This window comes from Auxenochlorella protothecoides (assembly GCF_000733215.1).
Source record: "Auxenochlorella protothecoides strain 0710 unplaced genomic scaffold scaffold18, whole genome shotgun sequence".
Taxonomy (NCBI): domain Eukaryota; kingdom Viridiplantae; phylum Chlorophyta; class Trebouxiophyceae; order Chlorellales; family Chlorellaceae; genus Auxenochlorella; species Auxenochlorella protothecoides.
In genome coordinates this window covers 605,039-629,463 of record NW_011934213.1, presented here as the reverse complement: position 1 = coordinate 629,463, position 24,425 = coordinate 605,039, and the positions used below count along the sequence as shown (strand labels likewise).

Sequence of the window (24,425 nt, the reverse complement as noted above, 5' to 3'; positions counted from 1 at the left end):
TGTGGATGGACAAGCAGATTGGCGTCGCAGTGGATCAGTTGTTCAGCGTACGCTGCCTGGGGGGGGGCTTGGCAGGGAGGGTGAAGAGGCCAATGGGTAGCATGTACATCGGCTGCATGACTTTGCAAAGGGCCCGAACCTGCTTCATGTTAACCTCTTTGGTGCATCTTGGGCTCCTGAATGACATCTTGACATGAAGCATCGCGCAGCATGGATTTCACCCCTCTCTCTGCAGGGCCAGCGTAGCCCTGTGACGCCCTACTTCTTCTGGCCCAAGGAGGAGGCCTGGGACCTGATGAAGGAGACGCTGGAGGGCGAGAGTAGCTGGATTCCAGAGGAGTGAGTGGCGTGATGAATTCGTCGTCGAGAACAAGGGTGCTGCATGAAGAAGTGCTGCTCTTAAAAGATTGACGTTCTCCGGGAAGGGTGTCGAGATGGCGCAGGACAAGACCGGGCATGCCCGTCCTCGGCCTGGGGAGCATGCCAGCCACCCCGGTTCCTCGAGTCTTAACTCCCCCTATCTTATTGATTTCATTTGGTTCTCAGTGTCTCAACTCTCTCACCCTTCTCTATATGCTACAGGCAAGTGATCGAGGTGCTGAACAGCTTCACATCCCTCATCAACTACTGGCAGTCGGACAACCCCACGCTGAAGCAGGCCAAGGACAACTTCCCCAACGCCAGATTTCATGGTTGATGCCCCTGCATCATGGACGCAGTCAATTGCCTTCTTCTGTTGATGTGGACCAGTGTGTACACCCAAAGCCTTGCTGAGAGCTGGTTGATGGGAACCCGAGCAGGCCCTCAGGATGTCAGCCAGTACCCTGGGTGGCTGTCATGCAGTGATCTGCGCAGGGGGTGGAGGTATGAGCGTTTGGGGGCCACCTGCCATAGCTCTTAGTGTTGTCATGCACGGTTTGGAGCCCAGCTTCTCCCACCCTTTGGCCACCTGATCTCCTGCTCCATGGCTTGGCAAGCTGCCAGAAACTCCTCCCTGTTGTTGGCATTGGGGCGCTCTCTTTCTGGTTGGACCTTGGTGAAGAGGAGATCGGGGCATCGGCAGAGCAACACTCACCTGGCGTGGTATGAAGCACTCTCGACGCCATCCATCGCCTGCTTCAAGCCTCGGCCCTTGATCACCAGGTCTGCCATGGATGCCTGTGGGGACCCCCTATGCCCTCTTGTTATTTGTGTGCATGGTGACTAAAGAGCATGCTGTGGGGGAAGGAGGTCAGTGAACACGTGCACGGCATTCACAAACTTGCCTTGACAGTCGCAAGTTCTTGCTCGGCATGGGCAACGTCGGCGTCGACTGCCACCGCCTCCTCCCGTGCCTTACGAATGGCGCTGTCAAGTGCCTCCTTACGAGATTTTTGCTGTTGATTCTCCTGGGAATAGTAAACAACAGGGGAATAGCAGCTTGCAGGAACAGGGCTCCTGATCGAACCCTGATCGTGCAAACATTCTTTGTGATCCTCACAGCATACTCTGCGCACCTCCATGGCAGCACGCTGAGCAGCCTGGATCTTGCCTATCTCCTGCTCTGGTATGCGTCGTCGACAGACGGAAAGGATGCACTGAAGTGCAACGTTCGGAAGGTCATGACGGTCAGTTCAGCCACCTGGTAGACTCACCAATGCATGTGTAGCGAGTTTTGTACTGTCGAAGCATAGCATGCAGCTCATCGGCACGAGAAGTGCGCAGCTGCGGCATGGGGTCCCTCGAGGGTGCGTGCTGGCACGCACTCCCCGCAGCACTGGTGGTATGGTACATCGAGGCCATGGTGAGCTCAATACACGATCACAGCCGAATAATACAGAGCGCCTCTGGGTATCATTGCCATGCTCATTCGCATGACCGATGGATGCAAGAATGCATGGTGTCGCAATGTCAGACCGCCTGGGGGCGATTGTCACACTGACCCCGGCATCATGGAGAAAGTTAACAATTTCGGTGTGCTCTAAAGGATGTCGATAGAGACATTCTTTCTCCTCTCAAATCCTCACAATCATACCAAAATTTTCTTGTAAGCTGAGGTTCTCCCTAATGCTGCCTCGCGCATCCTCTGTAGGCACCAGCACCAAATGTGGCGATCGCCGGAAATGTGCTCGCAGAGTTGCGTCGGCAGGGGTGGTTCCCAGCAGTAAGTGGCCCCCGCGTGCCCCTCGGTCGGTTTTGATTGGTTCTTGCAGCGATATCAGATAATCCATTACGGGTGCAATCCAGGTCTGGCAATGGCCGAGAGCATAGGGTGCGCGAAGAAGAGGGCTAGGCCGTGTACGCCAGACCAAGACTCTCAGGTGCGAGATGGCAATCGCGGCCCAATGACATCGACGTGGGCCCTAATCCTTGGAAGGACAAACCAGCAGGTGTTGAAGGGTAGATCAATGTCATGTACACAAGGACGTCACACCAGTTGGATTCACCTCTGCCGCAGTTGACGAAATGTGTCACCGGTACTGGAGTCATGAGGCATGCCACACCTACATCGGGCTGCACGACGCCACACAGCGAGCATGGCCCCATGGCTCATGCCGACGGTCTTGTCAGTCCCATCGTATTTCTCACCCCACCCTGCCCGGTAAAGTACTGGCACGGGGGGTTGTGGCAGCCGTTATGCTTGCATGCCCGTGCTGGTCATCCGTGCATCAAAATCGTTCCTATTTCCATCCCTATGCGCAGTCACTCGAATGTCATGAGGTCGCAAAGGCGTCGAGAGGTCCCTTGCCCCAGGTGGGCAGCCATGAACCTGTGTGCAGCGGACCCGCACCAAACCTCGGTCCAACGCATCCAGCAATCAGTGTCCCCTCGACCCCACGCTTCTGATCACAGGTCCAGGGCAGACAATTCCGTCTGGAGATCTCCTCTGCGACCTCGTCAGGGCACACTTGGACCATCCAGGACTATGTCCTGGAGGTGAAAACCTCGCTGGGCGAAGGAGGTCTCGGGACAGTCTACAGGGCCGAGCATTCCAGCGGGCACATTGTGGCAATGAAGATAGGCAACGCAATGGAGGTTGGGGACTTCACATGGTGAGTGATGTGGAGGGCCTGATCTTGGTGGGAGAGCCTGGCTGCGATCGTGTCGACTTCATGCAGGGGTGAAGTTCATTTGGTGCTGTGGGATTCCCCCTATTACACAGCCAAATGAAGAGAACGTCCCCTCTGGCACACGGCAGGCAGACATTCCTGACGGAGTGGAACGTGTACGTCGCCCTCACACACAAGCAGCACTGCAAGTGGATCCCACGTGCTTTCCAGTTTGGTCTTCACTCTGCCCCGACTGGGACTGCTCCCTGGTAAGTCCCTGACAGCGTCTGTAGCTGTGTGAATGCGGGTATCCAGCTCAGTGTACTGGAAGCACGTGCTCTGCCTGCTCCCACTACCCAAGCCTGCCTCCTAGTAAAACCTTATTAGGATGACCATGGAGCTGCTGGGGCCGTCGCTCCACGACCTGCGCCGCCGCCGGGTGATCGCTGCACCACAAGTCAAAGCCCTGGGAAGTCATGCCCTGGATGCTCTGCAGTGGCTGCATGGCCGTGGATACCTCCACAGAGATGTGAAACCAGAGGTCAGTAGTCTGGTGTGTGAGAAAGGGTGGTACGGATCCGGTGCGGTCAGGATTGATGTCTGGGTGACCTAGGCTACGATTTTCCTTGTGTGTTGTTACCCCCTTTGGACTATACTAATATGCAGCCTGCTCATCCTCCTTGACGACCCTTCCCCTGATCTTCCGATCCACAGAACCTGGTGATGCCTCATGGCTGGGTCCCGGACCTGGAGCCTGCTGTTCGCCTGATAGACCTCGGCATGGCACAGCAGTGGCAGGCAGGACAGGACCCACCTCGCCCAACCTTTGCAGGTTCACCAGAGTACTCCTTGCCAGGGAATACTATCAAGGAACGGGTTGGTGTTTGCTCAGAAGCGACCCTTTGCATCCTTTGGCAATGAGCATGCAGAGGAGATGCAGGCATTCGCATGGTCAGCTTCATCACCCTCCCGCATGGTGTACTTGGTTTCACCTTGCCCGCACCCCCCCTATCTCCCTGCCCAGGCACGCCCGACTACGCCAGCACAGCCAGTCTTTACGAGAACGAACTCGGGCCACGGGATGACATGGAAAGCCTGGCCTACACCCTCCTCTACCTCTGGATGGGGAAGCTGCCGTGGTGAGGGAGCCGGAAACAGACCAGCACACTGGGGAGCTCCTGTACGAGCGCATGCGCCCAGACTTCCTACGCCCTTCCCTGACCCTGTCCCCACCAGCGCGTAGGGCTGGGCTGCCCGACATGCTCTCCGAACGGACCAGCGGCCCCAACGGCTGGACCCGGGAGGAGCTTGCCGCCATGGCTGAGAACAGGGAGTCCCTGCTGGAGAACGCCATGCAAGAGGGTGCGTGTCTGGGCCAATACTGCCTAATGCGGGATTTAGCTCGAGGACGGCAACCAGAAGCGGAACGCTGCTTGCTTGGGAATGCCCATGCCCTACACCCGTCCCAACGCCACAGGTGGAGTGCCTGCTTTCTTGGAGGACTGGTTGGAGCACTGCCTGCACCTGCAGCCCAAGGACCTGCCCGACTACGGGTACCTGCGATCGCTGCTGGATGAGGAAGGTGCTCCCCTGGCCCAGATGGGCCCAGTCAAAGGGAGGATCGCCAAGCCTCTGTGTGCTGAGGAGTGATGGTTGTGTGGTCTTAGGAGATGATCCAGAGCTTATACACCGCGCACATCCATGACAAATGCAAGGGACGTGGGTGCTGTAACATAGCTGGAGTCGAAGCGTTTGTCTAATGAGCCTCCATCCTCTCTGCGTAGCTTCCATCTAGATCCGTTCCGGATGGCACCTTTCCAGCGCGTGCCGTATATCCCCCACAACAAAATCTACTCATTCTTAGAGTACTTTCCACATTATCCTCCACTAAAAATCATTAAAGCAGCTATTATGACAGACACACTACTACGGTTCAGCTCTGGGGAGCTTCGCGAGTTGGCACGGGACATCTCCTGCGCTAGCCCCGAGAGTGCCAGTGACGACTCCGAGGTGTCCGCCTCACCACTTTCCGAGGATCAAGTTGATGGAGCTTCACACGACAATCCCGGCGAAGAGAAAGAAGGGGGGGAGGAGGACGAGACTGCGGCCTGAACAAGCTTTCGGCCCGGCAGGATGCAAGCCACATGATATTTTGACACGCCTCTACGCTTCCTCATCAGCACCATCACCCCAGCATTCCTCCCATGCACTGCAATAAGACCATCCTGACCTGGGTGCCCTTCGCTGGTGGAACTCCGGCCTCAGGCTGCTCTTTCTGGTCAGAACTTGATGCTCCATTTGGGGGCAATGGTGTCATAGAGCTTGAGCTCGAGGCTCCCTGAAGTGCCCTCTTCCCTTTTTTGTGGACAGAGTGGCACAGGCAATGCCCTTGAGATCCTGGCAGGACACCCGCCAACCACGTCCAAGCCACGTCCAAGCCCTGCATCTCAACTTGCGGCGAATTCCCTTCCCCCTTTCACAATGCTTCCCTGCCTAATGACTTGTAACACCGTCCGCATTTGCGACGAGTACCAGAGTTGTCTCCTCGGGGGGCCATGTGGGCACGGGGCACCCGGGAAAGCACGGAATACCCTTCCCCCCTCTACCGGGCTTGCGCCGGTTGCTAGCAGCTTATTCCCGAGGACGGGATGTCGCTGGCGCAGGTGGTTGCCTCAATCGGCGAACCAGGGGGGTAGGGGGCGAGGGGAATGGAAGGGGAAGCAGGGGTCCACCTAAAGCTGTGGGACGAGGTGCATTCTCAATAAAGCACTTGGTCAGCATCAGGATGTTCACCGCTCTATTCACGTCGCGGTTGACAACGTTGACCTTGCATGCCGTGTTGACACACCGCTTCGTGTCCCACAGTTCCGTCCACGTCTCCACGCCATTGCAGACCCGCTTGTGCCGGTGGGCGTGCAGGGTGGTGTGACAGGCGCAGCACAGCTTTGATGACCTGTGCTCGTCAACCACCACCACCCTGCACACCCGCCGCAAGAAGCGTATCCAGGGCCCCCGACGGAGCCCCCCGCATGCCGGCGAAGAGAAAGAAGGGGGGGAGGAGGACGAGACTGCGGCCTGAACAAGCTTTCGGCCCGGCAGGATGCAAGCCACATGATATTTTGACACGCCTCTACGCTTCCTCATCAGCACCATCACCCCAGCATTCCTCCCATGCACTGCAATAAGACCATCCTGACCTGGGTGCCCTTCGCTGGTGGAACTCCGGCCTCAGGCTGCTCTTTCTGGTCAGAACTTGATGCTCCATTTGGGGGCAATGGTGTCATAGAGCTTGAGCTCGAGGCTCCCTGAAGTGCCCTCTTCCCTTTTTTGTGGACAGAGTGGCACAGGCAATGCCCTTGAGATCCTGGCAGGACACCCGCCAACCACGTCCAAGCCACGTCCAAGCCCTGCATCTCAACTTGCGGCGAATTCCCTTCCCCCTTTCACAATGCTTCCCTGCCTAATGACTTGTAACACCGTCCGCATTTGCGACGAGTACCAGAGTTGTCTCCTCGGGGGGCCATGTGGGCACGGGGCACCCGGGAAAGCACGGAATACCCTTCCCCCCTCTACCGGGCTTGCGCCGGTTGCTAGCAGCTTATTCCCGAGGACGGGATGTCGCTGGCGCAGGTGGTTGCCTCAATCGGCGAACCAGGGGGGTAGGGGGCGAGGGGAATGGAAGGGGAAGCAGGGGTCCACCTAAAGCTGTGGGACGAGGTGCATTCTCAATAAAGCACTTGGTCAGCATCAGGATGTTCACCGCTCTATTCACGTCGCGGTTGACAACGTTGACCTTGCATGCCGTGTTGACACACCGCTTCGTGTCCCACAGTTCCGTCCACGTCTCCACGCCATTGCAGACCCGCTTGTGCCGGTGGGCGTGCAGGGTGGTGTGACAGGCGCAGCACAGCTTTGATGACCTGTGCTCGTCAACCACCACCACCCTGCACACCCGCCGCAAGAAGCGTATCCAGGGCCCCGACGGAGCCCCCCGCATGATGCCCCCCCGGTCCTGGGCCGACCAGTTGCCCACGCCCACGATAGTGGTCATTCCAGGGGGGGGGCGGAACTGCTCTGTCAGCCGGTTGATGGCCCGCTCCCTGGCGACGTAGGCCTGGTGGCGCAGCTTTCAAAATGGCTTCCTGTCCCTGTGCCAGGACAGGCCCTGTCGCAAGGTGGGCACGATCCAAGCGACCCGCGACAGGAGCACCTCTGTGCTCGCTGTCTTATGGGTCGGGCACCTGCAGGAAGAGGGGCTTGCGCGAGGAGGTTGGTACATTTGGAGCGACAGGGGTGTCGTGACACAGGCCCCAGAGAATGACACTGTATGCACAGGCAACGATGCTGGGGTTGCAAAAGACCGGGTTGATGTCCAGCAGCGACTCCACGAGGTCAACAGCCCACTGGGACAGACGCAAACACTGGGTAGTGTTCTAGCTGTGGCCCAAATGCCCGATGTCAGGGTAGAAGACAATGCTCTTCTTGGAGTCTTGCCTCAGCTGCTTGATCGTAAATTTTTGCTGGCAGCCGGTCTTCTTGGTGCGGAGGCTCGTCTGGCCCGTCTGCCCCTCCCGCTGGCTGGCTCTGTCATTCTCTACCCACTCAGGTGTGCCCGGACCACGGTTGCACCTGTGGTACTCGACTGACAACCAGTCATGTGTGTGATATGAAGCGCCAGGAGTGAGTGCAGCGGGAAAGGGACGGGCTGCATGCTCATCACACGGGCCTTCCGTTGGAGGTGATTCGAATTGTACCTGGGTTGCGGGGTGGGCCTTCCGATGGAAGGACGTTAGGAACATGCGGCCCTCGCCGTGCAGGAAGTCATACAAGCGCTCCGTAGGAATGGTTGCCTGCGTCAAGGGCTCATTGTAGTAGGTACCGTGGACTGTGGCCTTGGCGGCCACTATGTCGGCCGTGGTGAAAGGGCCCTCCGAGGGTTCGAGTAGCGGGGGCACAGTGCGCATTGTTTGCAACTGATTTGAGATTTTTAGATGTGAACAAACAGTTTGGGGGAGGGGGGTCGGCGATCTGTCGTCGGGTTCTTACTAATTCATATCCCGCGCGATCTGGGACTTCTAGAGCGTAACTCTCTATCGGATGGCCTCGTGTGATGAGTATGCAGCCTGTCCCTTTCCGCTGCACCCAGTCCCAGCTCTTCGTAATATACACAGCACTGGTTGTCAGTCAAGTAATACAGGTGCGCCCCTGGTCCCATAAAGCCAAAGTAGCTGACGAAAAGGGCGTCGCCAGCCAGCGCGAGGTGCGGACGAGCCAGTTGCGCCGCCGCTCTGAGAAGACCGGCTGCCAGCATACATTTACAATGAAGCAGCTGAGGCAAGACTCCAAGAAGAGCATTGTCTTCTACCCAGACATTGGGCATTCGCGCCACAGTGACGCCACTTTCCACTGTCTGCGCCTGTCCCAGCGGGCTGTTGACCTCGTGGAGGCTCTGCTGGCCATCAACCCGGCCTTTCGCAATCCCAGCATCGTTGCCTCAGTGCGAGAAGCTGCGCAAGGCAGGGATAAGTTTGGCCGTCTACACCACTGTGACCGACCACTTGGCCTTCCAGCAACACCACCCAAATCTGCACCAAAGGGATTGCTCGATCACCAACAAGGAGATCGCGTGAGCTGCAAGGCAGGGTCGCTCGGTGCCAATCACCTGCACCTTGGTGGCAATCACCTGCACCTTGGTGCCCCACTGTAGTCCCACATGTATGCGCTCTCCATCGCAGGACATTCACCGGTCCAAGAAGTCCAATCCAAGGATGCTGGACCCAGACGCAGCCACAAGCCTGATGAAGGCGGTCCAGGCTCGGCGTTCAGACTATACCGTCGTCCAGCATGAAAACGAGGGGCTGATTGAACTTGCCGACCACCACCTCCAGTGTTTCTGGGCTCCAAGCTGGTTTTCTTTGAAGGTGGTCTCGACCGCATGTTGGCACCTGTGCAGGAGGACAAGCCGGCTGCAGCAAAGAGGGGTGAGCTGCGAGATGTGCATGGTGTTGCTGTGCCAGCAGAATGCCATCCGAGCTTGCATCCCCATGCCCAACGGTCATTCCGATGCTACCCACCCACAACAAGCCATTGAAGCAACCAACCATCCACGCACTGACACAGGCAACACCGTGGCATCCAAGGCCGGCACCAGCAGGAGGCGCGGCAAGGAGCCGGTGCCAGTGGCAGACCCGTCACTTGGGATCACCCCCGACCAGGTCACAACGTCCAAGGAGCCTGACACTGAAGGACTGTACAGTGCCACTAGCCCACGCCCTGTGGACAGTAGCAGCAATGTTCCACCACTGCTGAGCATCCCGGACAACCCGGCGCCTTCACCTGAGAGCGATCCAGAGGTCGACGAGAAATACACCCGGCTGTCGGCACGGATTCTTCTAGTCTTGGAGAAGGGGGCGCAGGAGGAGCGCGATGCACTCTGCAAGTACCTTGTCGAAGCTGATCTGCCTGTACTGCCCGCTTGGTCGGCTGAGACCATTCCCTACGAGCGGCACGTCAGGTGCAAAGCACGCCGCATCCGCTCCCACCTTGAGAGGGGAGGCGGCAAGAGGCGGCGAACTGTTTCAGCAAGCAAATGAGGGACAAGATGACTTTGCACCTGGTGTGGATCCCATGTAAGTAAACGACTGGACCAGCATCCAGAAGGGCAGTGCATGAGAAGGGGGGTATCTGGCCCCTTTAAGAGCTAAGGATGGGGGAGGCCCCTGGGCCACCAGGAGCCACCCGGGCACGACCGATGTGTGGTGACGGCGTTCTATCGCTCTGTATTCGATACTCTTAGATTCATATGGTATTAACAAATCAAAAATGCCTCTTGCGATGCGTTCGTATCCCTACTGGCCACGACGGGGTCTCCCGAAGGGGCGCCAATGGCCCCCGCCGCACGGGGGCCTCTCGGATCCCCATCAGACAATTTTTCGCATTTGCACATCTTGCTGAAACATGGTATTTGGCTTGAGTGGCACCTGAGTGAGCGATTAGTATTGTCCCGGGTTGGCCAATCTGGGACTCCTGGAGCGTAACTCGCCTGGTTAACCCACTCCCCAGCACCAATAATTCGGATCTGGCCCCAATCACACGCATTCGTTCTCCAATGTCGGATCAACTCCCCAAATTTGACTCCAGCGAGCTGCGAGAACTTGCAAAGGAGGTTACGGGGGGGCTTGTCAGCTCCGAAACCTCAGGTACCAGCGAAGTCCTGCAGTCAGACGACGCAGCTCCAACCAAAGCACCGACCGATGAGTCTAGAGCTAAAGCTGGTGGCCAAGATGAGGAGGCAGCATCCTAAGCGGAATGTGCGCGGGCCGAGACGAGGTCTTGAGAATTCATTGCAAGGGTGCGGCCCCCCATGAGCCAGGCTGTGCCATCCTCCTCCAACTGCTCCCAATGCTTCCTTGTGCATCCCTGAATCCATAGATCTTCCTCTGTCGAGTGTCCTTGCACATTTCTGTCAGCACTTGACGAAAGTATCCCTCTTGCTGATTGCATCTTGCTGCCTCACAAAATTTTATGGCATGGCATGATGAAATTTTTGGTTTCTGAGTACTTTGGATTGAGGGCAATTTGGGGTGAAGGGATGGTAGAGCGATAGGAAGAGGGGATTGTGTGCACAGTGTCGCACCCACACTGTGCGGCTGCCTGTTCAGCCCGGGGGGGCAGAAGCCGTGCGCAACCTACAGCGGCCGCTCTCCCCGCGGCACCCGGAGTCACATTGCACGGCCCTCCTCCCCCGCCGACAGCTGGATGAAGCGGGTGTAGAAGCGGATGCCGTCCAGGAAAGTAGGAATGGCTATGCGCTCATCCACGCCGTGGATGCGGGGGACGTCCGAGTTGTCCAGCGCAAAGGGCTCGAAGCGGAAAGTCCTCCCCGCCGCCAGCCCCTGGAAGTGGCGGCTGTCGGTGGCACCGGACACGAGATATGGCACCACAATGAGCGGCAGCGGGGGCGACGCCTCCGCCTCCGCGTCCCCAGCGCCGCGCGGGGCCGCCAGCGTCTCCAGCACCGCGCGCCGCACCAGGTCGAAGCGGGGGCCGTGCGCCGGGGTCACCTGGGAGGGCGCCCGTGTGCCGGGACGCTGCGTCCTGGTCACGTGCTTGCCCAGGGGGCGGGACACCTGGTCCAGGTAGGCGGCGACCTCCGCCTCGCCGTCCCCTGGAGGGATGGAGGTGGGCGGGATGGGGTGGGTGGTCGATGAGATTGGGATGGAGCATGACTTCTAGGGCAGAATGTTGGCAGGGAAGGGACGGCCGCGGTGGGCAGCAGAGAACATCAAACCTCCCACTTGCAGCTTTGCACTCCCCTGTAACCCTCCCTCCCCCCCCCCTTCCCCCCGCTGGCACACCTTGCAGGGTGCGGAAGTTGACGGTGACGTTGCCGTGGGTGGGGAGCACGTTGTGCGCCAGGCCCCCGGTCACAACACCCACCACGCCCCTCACGGTCTGTACCATGGAGTTCAGCACCGTGCTCCCGGACATCAGGCGGGCCAGCAGGGGCGACAGGACCTGTGAGGCGGTGGGTCGTGGGAGCAGGTGGGTGGGGGGACGTGTCCCCCACCCGGGCAAGAAAAACCGACAGCCAAGCCCCGCAGACGCTCGCAGAACCCCTGCGCACCGGGTGGCCGGCGTGGCTGAGCAGCAGGCCCAGCGGCCGGGCCTTGGCGTAGGGGGCCAGGGCCTTCAAGAAGTCCAGCGTGGGCGACTGCAGCCGGCTGGGCAGCCGCTGCGCGTCCAACGCGGCCACCAGGCGCGCGGTGAGGGCCGTGGTGGTCGTCCCCGCGGGCGGCGCCAGGCTGCTGTGCCCGCCCCGGCCCTCCACCCCCAGGTCCCAGGTGGCGGTGCCCTTCTCCGCCAGGCCCAGCACCGCGACGCGCAGCGGCGGCAGCAGGGCGCCGGCGCCCGCGCCCAGCCCGTCCCCCAGCACGAATCCGCCCTCGTCCAGCAGCAGCTCCAGGGCGCCATGGCGCGCGGCCAGCAGCGCCGCCACGCGGCCGGCGCCCTCGCCGCCGCCCACCTCCTCGTCGTGCCCTGCCACGAACAGCACGGTGCGCAGCGGGCGCCAGCCGCTCCCACGCAGCTGCTCCAGCGCCTCCAGGATCGCGACCAGGGACCCCTTGGTGTCCAGGGTGCCGCGGCCCCAGACGAAGCCGCCCTCGACCGCGCCGGAGAAGGGGGGGTGGGTCCAGTTGGTGGGGGGGGCGGGGACGACGTCCTGATGGCTGTACAGCATGACGGGGCGAAGGGAAGGGTCGGACCCGGGCCAGGTGAAGAGCAGGGAGTAGGTGCTGACCTGGGGTGGTGGGGAGGGAGGTGGGGAGGGTGTGGGACGCATGGCAGCAGTGAGCGAGCGTGGGAAGGGGGTATGTCGCACCCTGTGCATGGCGGTCTCATGAACGATCAAGGGGGCGGGGGTTGGGCGCTTGGCAGCTCTCGTCCAACTGCAGTGTGCCTGGGACACTCGCTGCACCAGTCCAGCATCCCAAGGCGCCACCCCCCCGAGCCAAGCATCGAGGCCGTCCCCAGACCCTCCAGACCCCTTCATCCCATCCCACCAAACCCTGCATGCCTTGCGCCACCTTGTCCAGGACTACAACCTGTTCAGCCTCCATGTACCTTCTCCACCGTCAGCGTGCGCCACAGGGCGGGGTAGTGGGTCTCGAGAGTCTCGTGCAACCGCTGGAAGGGTCCGGGATTGGAAATGTGGTTGGAGGCGGTCTCGCTCCCCACCGTGGGGCAGCGGATCGCATCGGAAAGGGACTGGATCGCCTCTTTCTCCCTGCGAAGATCGATGTGCACCGGGGGGGGATTCGCTGCGGGTTCAGGACCCTGCCCGGGCAGGAAGAGCAGGCCCAGGAGAACAGCAGGGATCAAGAGGGCGAGAGGCCCTCGTAGACCGAGCATTTTGGTGCGAAATATCCAATGAATCTATGGCGTGCTTGTGGCTGTGACACTCAGAGTTCGTGCTCGTATTAAGACAACGGTGCGCGCCCGCGGGCTACGTGATGGTTCGCACATTTTCGGGAGCTGGTCAGATTCTGCGGACTCATCCCACTCCCGTACTGCGAGACAAGTAGGATCCACCCTGGGTTTTATAATGGTGTCTTGTAATATTGGGTATTGCCCATTTCCCTCCCTGTGCATGTCTGCAATGCCTGTGCGCCATGGGAAAGGAGACAGGTGGGTGTCGTGAAGGAGCTGTCGCGGCAGAGCTGACACGCTCCTCGCGATCGGTCTGGTGATGGAAGCTCCATACAACTATTTCAATTTGTAATGGATGTGCGCCCGCATCGATGCCGCTTGGGTCCTAAAGTTTGAAACGAGGGTTGAGCATGCATTCTGTCGATGCCCCACCTCTCCCATGCCTCCCTCATAGCTGGCGCCTGGGGCGGGGACACCCACGCAATCTAACGCATAGGATTTACATGTCGAAAGAACGAACAAAATGAAAGACTGAACTCGTTGGATCTGGAAACTAAATGTCATCCGTGCGATCCGAAGTTCGACCGGGATACTGCCACGCGCGGTCTGCGCGTGGCCGCAACCAAGGGGCGCATGAGCTCCAGGCCAGGAGCCACAGCGTCAAGTACCACCCCCCACCGTGACATTTCGATGGCGTTGACCAAATGTCTGTGCCATATTGTTACATGGCTGCGGGGCTCACTTTGACCGGCGGCAGGCCACTTGCCACCTGACCCTCAAGTTTTCAGCGTCAGGTGCCCGGGGTGCAGGACATGGGCACCGGCCCATCCCTGGGCCAGCGCAGGGCCGCCCAGGCTGCGCCGCGCTCGGTGGCCGGCAGGGACCCGAACCCGCCGTCGCTGCTCATGGACGCGCCGGCGACAAACGCGCCGGGCGCCGCTTCCGCGCTGGACCCCAGCATGGCGCCGGAGAGGACGGGGGAAGCGGCGGGCAGGTTGCTGGGGTGCTGAGCTGGCGGGCCGGCCCGAGGCCGCCGCACAAACTTTATGGGCTCCCACCGCTGCTCCCCGGACGCGCCGGAGGACAAGGGCAGGGAGCCGAAGCGGGTGCGTTTGGGGTCATCCTCATCCGCGCCGCTGTCGGACGAGGAGGCGTCCGAGGTGGACGAGGAGTCGGAGTCCGACTCCGACTCCGACCCAGAGTCGCTGGTGCAGGCGTCGGAGTCGATCTCCTGGAGGGTGTGAGGATCAGGAAAGCGGGTGGCTTGTCTTTTGGTCGGGCGCAGGAAGAGCTCTTCAATGTTGAAGGGTTTGTCAGCCGGCGCCCACGCCCTCTCCACCCACCGCATGGGGCCCGATCCCTGCATCGGGCCCACAGGGCGTACCCACCAGGCACAAGTGCACAGGTGTCCTCATTCCTTGATGATCACCCCCCAGAGCTGCATCCTTTATCCATAACCAACAGCAGTGCATTCCCCAGACACCCAACCCCCACACACACGCCACCACCACACCTGATCCTCCACGCCCTCCTCGTCCCCCGAGTCGCCCGCCACCCGGTCGGCACCCTGTCCCCGGCGCCAGGCCAGGAAGGTGGAGTCCAGGTCCAGGAGCTGCGCCGAGCGCGCCAGGAGGTAGGGGTCGAAGGGGAAGAAGACCTCCAGGGGACGGTGTACGAGACGCGCGGCGGCGGCGCGCGCGTCCCAGGCCGACACCGCGGCAGCCAGGGCTCGGAGGCGCAGCCGCCGCGCCTGGCGCCCGAACTCGGCGCTCACCGACCGCGCGCAGGAGGAGAGCGGGTCCAGCGGGTGCGCCAGCAGCGCCGGCAGCGCTGCGTCCAGCACCCAGGCCAGCTGTTCGCCGGGGTCCGAGGCGGGGGCGGGGCCCGGGGAGGCGGCGGGGGCGCCGGGGTTCAGGCGCAGCGCGGCCCCCAGCGCGGGGGCGGCCGCGCGGAAGCTGCCCACCAGCACGTCCAGGTGGTAGCACAGCACGTACAGAGCGCCCTGCACCGCGGCGTGGAAGGCGGCGTGCGTCACCTCCGCCGCGTCGGCCGCTGCGAGGGCGAGGAAGGAGGGGGTGCGGGAGGGGGGGGGGGGTGATGAGGACGGATGGCAGCATGCATCGATGCATCTTGCACACCATCAAACAACCGCCGCTCAGGACGCCAGGCCCATCGAGCGCAGTCACAAACGAGTAGCAGTATAGTATCTGCGAGATCCGTGTCCCTCTTGGTCTTTCGGGTGCTCCCAGTACTAGCAGGATGCCAGCACTGAAACGGCCCCCAGTCCCCACCTACCCTAAAAAACCACACGCCTCGCACCCACCCTGGAAGACGCTGCCGGAGGGGATGCGGGGGAGGCCGGCATGCCTGCTGGAGGCGGCGTACTGCTGCGCCCAAGCCAGCATGCGCGTCAGCGCCGCCACCACCTGTGACTCGGGCAGGAAGCGCGCCCTGCGCAGGGGAGGGGAGGAGTAGTATCCTTGGTTGGCTGGCTGATTCTGGGGTGTTGCCATGCACGTGGGGAGGGCCAAGGGCAGCCCGTGCGATGCCAGAGTGAGGCCAGGTCGCATGTATGCAGTGCCATTTCAAACTCCCCTGCAGCGCTCGCCGCCGCAAGTTTGCGGCATCCACTCCCCCCGCCAAAGCGCTTGGCCAAGGGTAGTCTGTCATGTATCACAATTCCCCTCAGACCACCAGCGCGCCTGGCGAGGAAGGAGGCGGTGTAGGCCGCGGCTGCGGTGCGGGTGATGCCTGCAGCGCCCTCATCGCCCAGCGTGCCCAGCAGGGAGTCCAGCAGCTGCCCCGCGGCGCCGCCCGAGGCGCGCGCGTCGCGCGCCGCCGCGGCGAACACCACGAACTGCACGAACTTGGAGCGGTGGGCGTGGAGGATGCGGCGCTCGAACACGGCGAGCAGCGTGCGGAATGCGGCAGGGAGGCCGCCGCTGGCCGCGCGCGCGGCTAGGTGTTCTAGCACCAGCTCCATCAACGAGTCCAGCTTGTCCGCCATCTCGTTCACGGCGCGCAGCGGCTGCCCGTTTGAGGTCAGGCGCCGTGCCGACGCGCTCGAGTCCTGGGTCGGGTGAGGGTGGTCGGTGGTGAGATGTGGGGGACGATTGGCGGAGGCATGGACAACCCCTGTTCACTGACCCCAAATCGCAGGACGGGTGAGTGGTGAGTGCGAGGGGCACTTAATCATGGGGCATCCAGGCAAGTCTAGAAAGAGGGCATGGGAATGCCATGCCAACTCCCCTGCCTTCCACACAGTCCTCTGCAACACCACCATCACACTACACACCTGGCGCCTCAGGCCAGGGGCGAGGGCGGCGCCGCCTTCCCAGCCGCCCCTCGACCCTGGGAGGGCGTTCCTGCCCCCCATCTCGGCCTCTTGGGCGGTCATGCCTGAGCGGGAGCAGGGTGGGACGGCGTGGGCGAGGCATTTACCTCTGGAGCCCATACCAGGAATGCACAGGCAACCTCTGGAGAGGCAGCATGCCAGGCCGACGCGCCGCCCCCAACCAATCTCCCACCTTCCAGCTCAAACATGTCCACCTCCTCCTCTGACACGCCGCCGCCCTCCTCCTCTCGTGCCTCCTCCGTCATCACATCCACGATGTCCTCCCATCTGGAAGGGGCAGGGCAGGGGGTTGGGTGATGAGTGCGGAGCAGGGCAAACCATGCGAGGCTGCTCCAGGGGGCAGAGCGCCTCCGCGACGTGCTCAAGGGCAGCGGGGAGCGGAGATGCACCCTGTGGCGCGGAGATGCAGATGAGCCCCCGACGAGCAGCCGCCGTGCCATGGCACCACCCTCGCCCCCACCCATGCGCACGACATCGCCCCGCCCGCACACCGTATCTCGACGTCCAGGGACAGAAGATGCTGGACCACTGCGGCCAGCAGCGCCTCGCGCACCAACCCTCCGGCGGGGCCCTCGCTGATGCGCAGGAGGGCGCGGACGTAGAGGCAGTGCACGGCGCGGTCTCGCAGGACGTGGGGGAAGCCCTCGGTGAGGAGAGGGAGGACACGGGGGGCCGCCGTGGGGACGAGCACCAGCACCTGGTGGGGAGGGGGGGTTGGGGATGAGTCAGGCTGGGTGGAAGAGGCAGCAGTGCGGTGCCGCACAGGTATGCCAAGTTTCCTTGGTCGTAATTATGATGGGGGGGCCCTGGTTCTGGGCAGGCGGCGCACCCCACGGCAGGCACCCTCCCCTGGTATTCCAAGCTTCACTCAAACCCTTCCGACTTGGGCCCCAAAGACACCACGCCGGCAGGCCCCTCCCCCAGAACTGGCCACCCATCCCATCCACCCACCCCACCTTGCCCAGCGTCTCGATGACCTCGTCCTGGATCTGGAGGGACCCCGGCGCAGGGGCCCAGGCCTGGCCCAGGGTGTCTGGCGCGGGGGGACCCGGCGGCGGCAGGAGTCCGTGCACCAGCGTCTGCAGGCAGGGCTGCACTGCCGCGCCCACGGCCGCCGCCAGGTGCAGCACCAGGTCCAGCGCCGCGGCGCGAACCTCGGGCGCGACGCGCCAGAGCGGCAGGTCCAGCGCCTCGCGCAGCAGCGCCTCGTGCGCCGAGGTGCTGACGCAGGAGACGCTGCCGGTCAGCGGGCGCAGCACGCCCAGCAGCGCAACGCCGGCGTCGGGATCGCCGGCCCCCGCCGCCAGCTTCAGGCGCCGCACCTCCGTCACCAGCCTGCGGGGGGGGGGGCGGGGGGCGCGGTTGGAGAAGGGAGGTGACCAGGGAATCCGCCGCGTGCTGGCTCATCACGCTCGAGCATGGGCATGGGGCCTGCGCAACTCACTGGTCATAGAGGCCGGTGCGCCCTCCACTGGACTTCAGGACCAGGGCCTCTTGCACGAACTGCAGCAGCAGCTCCTCCCCCGACTCCTTGGCATCTGTGCACGGCATGGCGGGCGAGTTAGCAAGTGCAGGTCGGATGCACAGGGGCGGCAGGGTGCTGAGCGCCCTTCCGTAAGCCAGCAGCCCACCTTTCTTAGGCATGGCCGAAACGACTCTCTAGGAGCAATTCAAAGCAGCACTAGGAGGCTTGCGACAGAAAATCAAGCCTCGGATCTCGCCCTGGCCGATGCGCGGCATGTGTGGAGATGCCGGGGCATGGGTGGACGCAGAGCGCGCCGACGGCAACGAGTGGAGCTTCACCTGGTCTCGCAACGCATAGGGAGCGCTTCGAGCACCTTTTAATTGCACAAAAGGTAGAACCTGACCATTCTGGGGCCCTATTGGGGCAAACGCTTCCCCGCATGAGGTCGAGCCCCAGGCCTGAGGCGCGACGTCCCTGCTGCCCCCGCCAGGGCGCGACATAGAGTTGCGGAGTGATTCTACTGGTGCGGTTGCTGACAGAGGCAACGGCAGGGCTGCACCTGGACTTTGAAATCTGTTTGGAGCTCAAACCTTCCACTGCATTCGAAAACGGGAAGGTGCGAGACCCAGCCCTGCTCAATCGAAGGTACGGAGTCCCCCGTCCGGCCTCTTGTTCATCACCGCTCCGAAGTTTGGAGCCTAAGTTGTCACCAGAAAGACCCCAAGAGGTAGAGATACCTCCCCTGCGGCCATGGCCATGGCTGAGTCGGCCACCACCGAGCCCCGGGCCGATGCTGTGCCACGCCACGTCCAAGCGGAGCGGGAGGAGGCCCGCAAGCGTCGCCGGGCGCAGCATGCCGAGGCGGAGCACCTGAGGCGGTGCTGGGACGTGCGACGCCGGGTGGAGGACGTGGCGCAGGAGGTTGAGGCCGTGGCGTGGGAGGCCCTGCGCCTGCGGGGCGACCCCCAGATCCCCCTCCCCCCGGCCTCGGCCCTCCCCCCCGGGCGCCGCACCGCGCTGGAGGCGGCCGCCTCCCGGCGCATGCGCGACATCGTGTCCACCCACTGCAAGAAGGTGCTGGCCGGCGTCACCGCCCACAAGTGGTGCTGGCCCTTCCTCGCGCCCGTCGACGTGGCCGTGTACCGCGACTACCGGGATCGCATCGCGCGGCCCATGGACTTTGGCGCGGTGCGCGCCAGCCTGGAGGGCGGCGCCTACGCGCACCCCGACGCCTTTGTGGCGGACGTGCGCCTGGTGTTCAACAACGCGCGGGCCTACAATCCGCCGGGGTCGGACGTCCACGTCATGGCCGATACTCTGCTGGTGGGTGGGTGGGGGTTATGAATTGGGAGACGTGTCCCTGGGTTGAGCATGGGCAGCCCGAGGGCAGGGGAGGTGGTTGTGGTGGGGGGTGTACCCGAGAGGGGCCTGGTGACGCTGAAGAGATTGGGCCTGGCAGGGGTCTGGGCGATGCGGCAGGCCAGAATCATGCGCCTGCCCGGCCGTTGTTTCAATCCACCACGACCACCCTATCCTCCATCTATCCTCCTGTAGGAGCGGTTTGACGAAAAGTACGTGGCGTACGTGGTCCCGCGCATTGCGGACGCGGAGGCCGCGTCGCGACGCGAGGAGGAGGCCGCGCGGCGTGAGCTGCTGGGCCCGGCCCCCGCCGCCCTTGGCGGCGGGGCCGGCCCGGCGGCCGAGGCGGCGCTGCTGCGGCGGCTGGACGCGGCAGCGGCCGCGATCGCCGACGCCAAGAGCGCGGCGGCGGCGGCCTGCCCCACCATGCCCCGCGCGGAGAAGGAGGCGCTGTGCGACGCGCTGGGCACGCTGTCCCAGCCCGGATTCGAGGCCGCGCTGGGACTGGTGCTGCACCGCTGCCCGGGCCTGCAGCCCGCCGACGGCATCGGTTTTGACCTGGCGGCGCTGGACGCGCTGACGCTGCGCCAGCTGGCCAGCTTCGTGCGCGCGGCGGGACGGGGGGCGGGCGAGGGCGCGACCCCGGTGTGGCCCGACGTCGGCATCGGGGCGGGGGTGCCGCCCAGGAAGGCGCGGCACGGCGGCGCGGGCGCCGGGGCTGCCCTGCCAGGGACGCCGGGCGGCGAGGCTGCCGCCCCAGCAGCGACCGGCGCCGGAGCCGCCGCGCCGGCTGATGCGGCGGCACGGGATGGCCAGGCCCCTGCCACATCGTGTGAGCCGGCGACGACTGGCGTTTCTACTGATGTGGCGGGGGGGGGCCCCCGCACCCTCTGAGGGGCCACCGCCAGAGCCGGAGGGTGCGGCGGCCCCGTTGCCCGAAGAATGCGCTTTGGCGGGGCCGATGCTGCAGAACGGTGCTGCTGACAAGTCCAACGGTGTACCCTCTGGAGAGGCAGGTCCAAGAGCTGAGGGGCAGTCTCTGCCCCCCACAGAGAAACAGAGATTGGGTGCCCCCCAGCGAGAAAGCTCTTCATGACGGCCTATCGATGCTCATGGTGCACCCAATTTCATCCTGCCTAGCTCCGTCTGGATCGACCTCCAGGCCCTGTAATCACTCCTTTACTCAGAGACAGCATTCGGCATTACAGTGAATTAACATGTGATGCTACATGTGTTGCATGAGGAAAGCGAGCGCGGATGTGCCGGTGGAAATATTGGCGCGCACGGAAACCACAGCTGGCACGGGAACACCTGAGTATGACACGCTCAGAGCATCTGCGCGACATGTATCGCAGCTTTCTCAGCTGGAATTTTACATCCGAAGCATGTGATGACATACGTCAGGGACCCATTGTCAGCTGGTGCTCGAATTCAGGCCTCGACTCGAACCACTTCCCCCGGCCCTGTGGTACACCGTAACCCCATCGCATGGCAGCCATCAAGCTGAACAGCTCGCGCCAGAGGTCTGGCGCCGCTGGCATCCTCCTGCTGGCCCTCTTGGCCATACTCGTCGTGGTCTTCAGACCTTGGGATGCAGGTGAAGACCAGGCACCTTGGCGCCCTCCACCACCCCCCATGCGGTGGAGACTGAGCCCCGCCAGTCTGCGCAAAGTATCCATTTGACAGCCTGGTCCCGACATCGACACTCTTGCCGCCTCCCCCCATCCAGGATCAGCCCAGCATGTCCCCATAGGTGCCGCTGCAGCCCTGCAGCTGGTCCATGAGGCGCGGGTATGCGGCTCCCCCGCCACCGACCAGTATGCCAACGTGCAGGAGTCCTGCCTGCTCGCCTCCCCCGTCGCGCGCTGGTGGCGCGAGGCGCGCGCCGAGCTGGGGCCGGCGGCGGTGACGGCGTCCATGCGCGTGCACATCGAGCGGCGCGCCGACTACGACGGCATGGCCGTGCGCTGGGGCATCGGCCACACGCAGCCCAGCGTGGAGGCGTGCGCCCACGCCTGCCTCACCCACGAGCCCGTGCCGCAGTCGGGTGTGTGCTGGTGGTGATGTGGATTTTGTTTGGGGGGAAAGATTGAGGAGGAGAGGCTCCTCAAATGTCCGGGGCGGGGGCTCTGCAAAGCGTGCACGAGCGGCCATGACGACTGCGCAGCGCTGCGCACCATACTCCGCACTGATGATGCCACTGCCGTGACACACCTCCTGCGCTTTTTCGCATTCCCAGGGCACCTGGATGAGCTGCCCTGCAACGCGTTTGTGTGGTGTGCGGCGGAGGGTGGGTGCTGGGAGCCCGACATCCACAAGCACTCCTTCGGCGACTGCTGGCTCAAGTTCACGGAGGGGCCGGCCGCGCCGGAGGTCAACATGCGCGGCGAGCTGTCGCAGCGCCAGCGGAGCCAGCACCCCGACGCGCCGACCGAGGTGCAGTGGCACGCGGGCGCGGTGCTGCCGCGGGGCGTCGAGCTGCGCAATGGGAGCTGGAGCCCCCGCTACGAGTGGTGACACCCCCCCCCCCCAACCTCTTCTCGGTTGGGCTAGAGTGTATGCCAAGGAGCTGTGGAGGGGTCCGTGCAGGGTTGCGGGGGACCCGCCTTCTGCTTCTCAGAGCACGCCACCTGCTGGGTGTCCAGTTTCAGCCGCACGCCTCTGCCACCACTCGCCCTGCCAGCGCTGTATCGTGATGCCCAACCCCCACCTCCCACGTTGTCTGCTCGGAGCAATGCGCGTCTGACAGCCAGCGGGCCCCGCAGCAAGCCTGCCCAGGGCCTGGCGCTTGCAGGATGCTTCCATGCATGAGCGTGCCGGGGCGGCGTCCACTGCAACCCCGCTTACCAGGAGGCCGTCAGCCCTGCGCATACCGCCGAGTCCACTCCGCTGCCGTCTTGTCATGAGCTTCCCTATCCGTCTGCAACTGCTTGGCTATGCTGGCCACCAGCGGGTCACCTGAGGCAGGGTTGTGGGTTCAAAGTTTGTGAAGGGGATGCCTCCATCTGGTATATCCCAGTGCCTCTCAGGAAAGGGTGCACACGGGGGAATGGGCACACGGTGCCACCTGAACCTCCTTCAAAGCATTCTCCACCCGGCATACACGTACTGGGGTTGGGATCTGTGAGCAGGGAGCAGATGGAGAGCAGGACCTTGGACACCGTCAGCGCGGGGCTCCACTGTTCCTTCAGGATATCCAGGCAGATCTGCCCGTTGCTATTGATGTTGCAGTGGTAGATGCGGGTGCGGAAGGTGACCTGCGCGTAGGATGGGTACATGGCGGCTGGGTGAAGGCCCGCCGCACGGGGTACAATTCAGGACTCTTGCAAGCATGATTCTACACAACAACAGGCTGGATGCGGGCCGGGGCGCCATGCAACCCACCATTACAGCACACCTTGGGGGGACGAAAGGGGTAGTCGGCGGGGAAGTGGATGTCTAGGAAGTACAGGCCGCCGCTGTATGGAGACCCTGTGGATGAAGTTGGGCGTCGACTTGCTGGTGATGCCACCCCATGTCTGGGCGCCTGAGGAGCTGAGCAGCCGGTGTCAAATCTCCAGTCCTGATACTATAATCACAGAAATCGTCTGCGCCTGCCGCCCCGTCCGGGCTGCCATACCTGAGGGACCCATGATGGTGGACACCCACTCATACAGGTTGTCGCCCTTGGGCCCGGCGGAGCAATTGCAGGGGGGGTCCAGACTGATCTCCGCCAGCTCCTTCTGGATCCTCTTGGCGCTGGCGCTCAGTTTCGACATCGGCACAGGGAGGTGTGTGCCGTGAGCTTGTGCGGGTGGACCGGGTTGCACGGTAGTGTCGACCGTGATCCTGACGCACTGTCGTCGCTCCAGTTCGCAGCAACGTCGAGAGAATCAATGGCAGTTTAAATCTCGGACGGATGATAAGTTCATGAGCGTGGAGCGATGCCCTGGTCCTGATCCAAGCGTTACACATCACCGTTTTCATCTGCTGTCGACACCTGCAGGAACCGAAGCCTCCCGCCAAAGAGGCATCATCTTGATGGTGAGAACGGCAGCACCCCGACCGCCCCTCAATCTTCACACCGAGTCGGCATATATGTAGATTTGAGCGTCAACCCAGCCTGCGATATGCAGCATTACAACTCTCTGTCTCCCTGGACCCCTGCAGCGTCGGGCCAGCCTCTTCACAAGCCCCTCTCGGCGGAAGCCCTGTGCGCCGGACGAGCAAAGATTCGCCACAAACCGTCCGAAAATATTAGGCGCAACATCTCTTTTTGCATTTGGTGGGCACAGAAAAGACTCCGAATGCAGTCCCGGAAGTGATCTCGAGCCGGGTGATGGCACTCCAGCACTTGCGGTGACGGAGGCATCTGTGGTGGATGTTTGGAGAACCGACAATGGATTATAGATTACATTGCCTTGGTGCTTCCGCTGGGATGCTCGTCTTCGGTTGCGTGCCAGACCACGGTGTTGGGTTGTCTCTGCAACTTGACTGGATAGTTGATCAGGCTTCTGCTGCAGATACTGCCTGTTTAAATGTGTCTCGAAATCACCCACCAACGATATCCTAACGTAACTCCTTGGAACGAAACGTGCGTGATGATCCCGGGTGATGTGACCGCGTTTGTGATGACTCAGCATCGCATCGCGCGCCTCACGCCTCAGGAATGTCGAACCTACCCACCCCGAACCTGCTAGGCCTTTCATGCCACCCCCGGGTGCCGCAGTTTCATCAGGCCTTGGGATCCTGGATTTCGCTTGCATTCGTCATGCAGGGCTTACTCACCGTCAGTAAGCCCCCCTCAGGGTCTGGCTTCCAGGCTCGGGGCTCCGGGCCGTCGTCCGCCCGGGGCCCGGGCAACCTGTACCGACCCACCAACCCCCAGGGTGCCGGAGTTCAGAAGACGAGCACACCCCCACCCCCCATCCGCGTGCGGGCATCGGCAGCGCATGTGGATGCCCATGGCGCGGCGTCCTACCACACCCCGGCCCACAGGTGGGTAGCCCGGAGAGTGGCTGGTCGAAATCTCGGCATGCCGCCATGGACCGGGCATTCCAGCGGCTTCCATTTGCTGAATATAGTGAAATAAGTCAGTGGCATGTGTTGCTGGCTGAGCGAAGGCATGCCCTGTCACCCCACAGGGACGAGGGCTACCAAGGGCCTCGTTCTCTGTCTGTGAACGACTCCCCATTCCAGTTTAAGTTCCTGCTCCCCGACGCCGTGACGGGGGCTGCTGTTGGGAGGAACGGGTCCACAGTGAACGCCATAAAGCAGCAGACAGGCACCTTCATGCAGGTGTGTGGGA

The 24,425-nt window shown here is 62.6% G+C and overlaps 10 protein-coding genes across 10 annotated transcripts in view; 6 read left to right on the top strand and 4 right to left on the bottom strand.

Annotated features, from left to right (window-relative positions):
• Positions 1–193: 193 nt before the first annotated feature.
• On the top strand, positions 194–697 carry F751_1868 (putative 30S ribosomal protein PSRP-3; the record flags this gene model as incomplete). The annotated part of the gene is made up of 2 exons (XM_011399575.1): positions 194–339; positions 583–697. The coding sequence occupies 2 exons, from the start codon at positions 194–196 to the stop codon at positions 695–697; spliced, it is 261 nt and encodes an 86-aa protein (XP_011397877.1).
• A 2,726-nt stretch (positions 698–3,423) lies between these two features.
• F751_1867 (Casein kinase I) lies at positions 3,424–4,679 on the top strand (the record flags this gene model as incomplete). The annotated part of the gene is made up of 4 exons (XM_011399574.1): positions 3,424–3,610; positions 4,054–4,168; positions 4,273–4,391; positions 4,507–4,679. The coding sequence occupies 4 exons, from the start codon at positions 3,424–3,426 to the stop codon at positions 4,677–4,679; spliced, it is 594 nt and encodes a 197-aa protein (XP_011397876.1).
• Positions 4,680–10,750: 6,071 nt separating this feature from the next.
• Positions 10,751–12,941, bottom strand: F751_1866 (putative carboxypeptidase S-like 2; the record flags this gene model as incomplete). The annotated part of the gene is made up of 4 exons (XM_011399573.1): positions 10,751–11,196; positions 11,387–11,546; positions 11,656–12,330; positions 12,654–12,941. The coding sequence occupies 4 exons, from the start codon at positions 12,939–12,941 to the stop codon at positions 10,751–10,753; spliced, it is 1,569 nt and encodes a 522-aa protein (XP_011397875.1).
• Positions 12,942–13,749: 808 nt separating this feature from the next.
• F751_1865 (hypothetical protein) lies at positions 13,750–17,865 on the bottom strand (the record flags this gene model as incomplete). Its single annotated transcript, XM_011399572.1, has 10 exons — positions 13,750–14,190; positions 14,473–14,616; positions 14,923–15,011; positions 15,283–15,410; positions 15,818–16,029; positions 16,255–16,358; positions 16,487–16,581; positions 16,806–17,011; positions 17,271–17,649; positions 17,759–17,865. 10 exons carry the CDS (start codon positions 17,863–17,865, stop codon positions 13,750–13,752), a joined length of 1,905 nt encoding a protein of 634 aa, XP_011397874.1.
• Positions 17,866–18,820: 955 nt separating this feature from the next.
• On the top strand, positions 18,821–20,032 carry F751_1864 (Transcription factor GTE1; the record flags this gene model as incomplete). Its single annotated transcript, XM_011399571.1, has 2 exons — positions 18,821–19,102; positions 19,334–20,032. 2 exons carry the CDS (start codon positions 18,821–18,823, stop codon positions 20,030–20,032), a joined length of 981 nt encoding a protein of 326 aa, XP_011397873.1.
• Positions 20,033–20,626: 594 nt separating this feature from the next.
• Positions 20,627–21,655, top strand: F751_1863 (hypothetical protein; the record flags this gene model as incomplete). Its single annotated transcript, XM_011399570.1, has 3 exons — positions 20,627–20,735; positions 20,868–21,185; positions 21,378–21,655. 3 exons carry the CDS (start codon positions 20,627–20,629, stop codon positions 21,653–21,655), a joined length of 705 nt encoding a protein of 234 aa, XP_011397872.1.
• A 340-nt stretch (positions 21,656–21,995) lies between these two features.
• Positions 21,996–22,896, bottom strand: F751_1862 (Ubiquitin-conjugating enzyme E2 E3; the record flags this gene model as incomplete). Its single annotated transcript, XM_011399569.1, has 3 exons — positions 21,996–22,096; positions 22,523–22,609; positions 22,758–22,896. The coding sequence occupies 3 exons, from the start codon at positions 22,894–22,896 to the stop codon at positions 21,996–21,998; spliced, it is 327 nt and encodes a 108-aa protein (XP_011397871.1).
• Positions 22,897–23,047: 151 nt separating this feature from the next.
• F751_1860 (hypothetical protein) lies at positions 23,048–23,527 on the top strand (the record flags this gene model as incomplete). The annotated part of the gene is made up of 2 exons (XM_011399567.1): positions 23,048–23,161; positions 23,288–23,527. 2 exons carry the CDS (start codon positions 23,048–23,050, stop codon positions 23,525–23,527), a joined length of 354 nt encoding a protein of 117 aa, XP_011397869.1.
• F751_1861 (hypothetical protein) lies at positions 23,304–23,489 on the bottom strand (the record flags this gene model as incomplete). Its single annotated transcript, XM_011399568.1, has 1 exon — positions 23,304–23,489. The coding sequence occupies one exon, from the start codon at positions 23,487–23,489 to the stop codon at positions 23,304–23,306; it is 186 nt and encodes a 61-aa protein (XP_011397870.1).
• Positions 23,528–23,888: 361 nt separating the features above from the next.
• Positions 23,889–24,425, top strand: part of F751_1859 (Far upstream element-binding protein 2) — a gene marked incomplete at both ends in the record, with an annotated part of 2,557 nt that continues 2,020 nt past the window's right edge. The window contains 2 exons of the mRNA XM_011399566.1: positions 23,889–24,115; positions 24,262–24,415. Of these exons, the coding sequence (XP_011397868.1) occupies positions 23,889–24,115; positions 24,262–24,415 (381 nt within the window). The remainder of the gene's footprint in view (positions 24,116–24,261; positions 24,416–24,425) is intronic.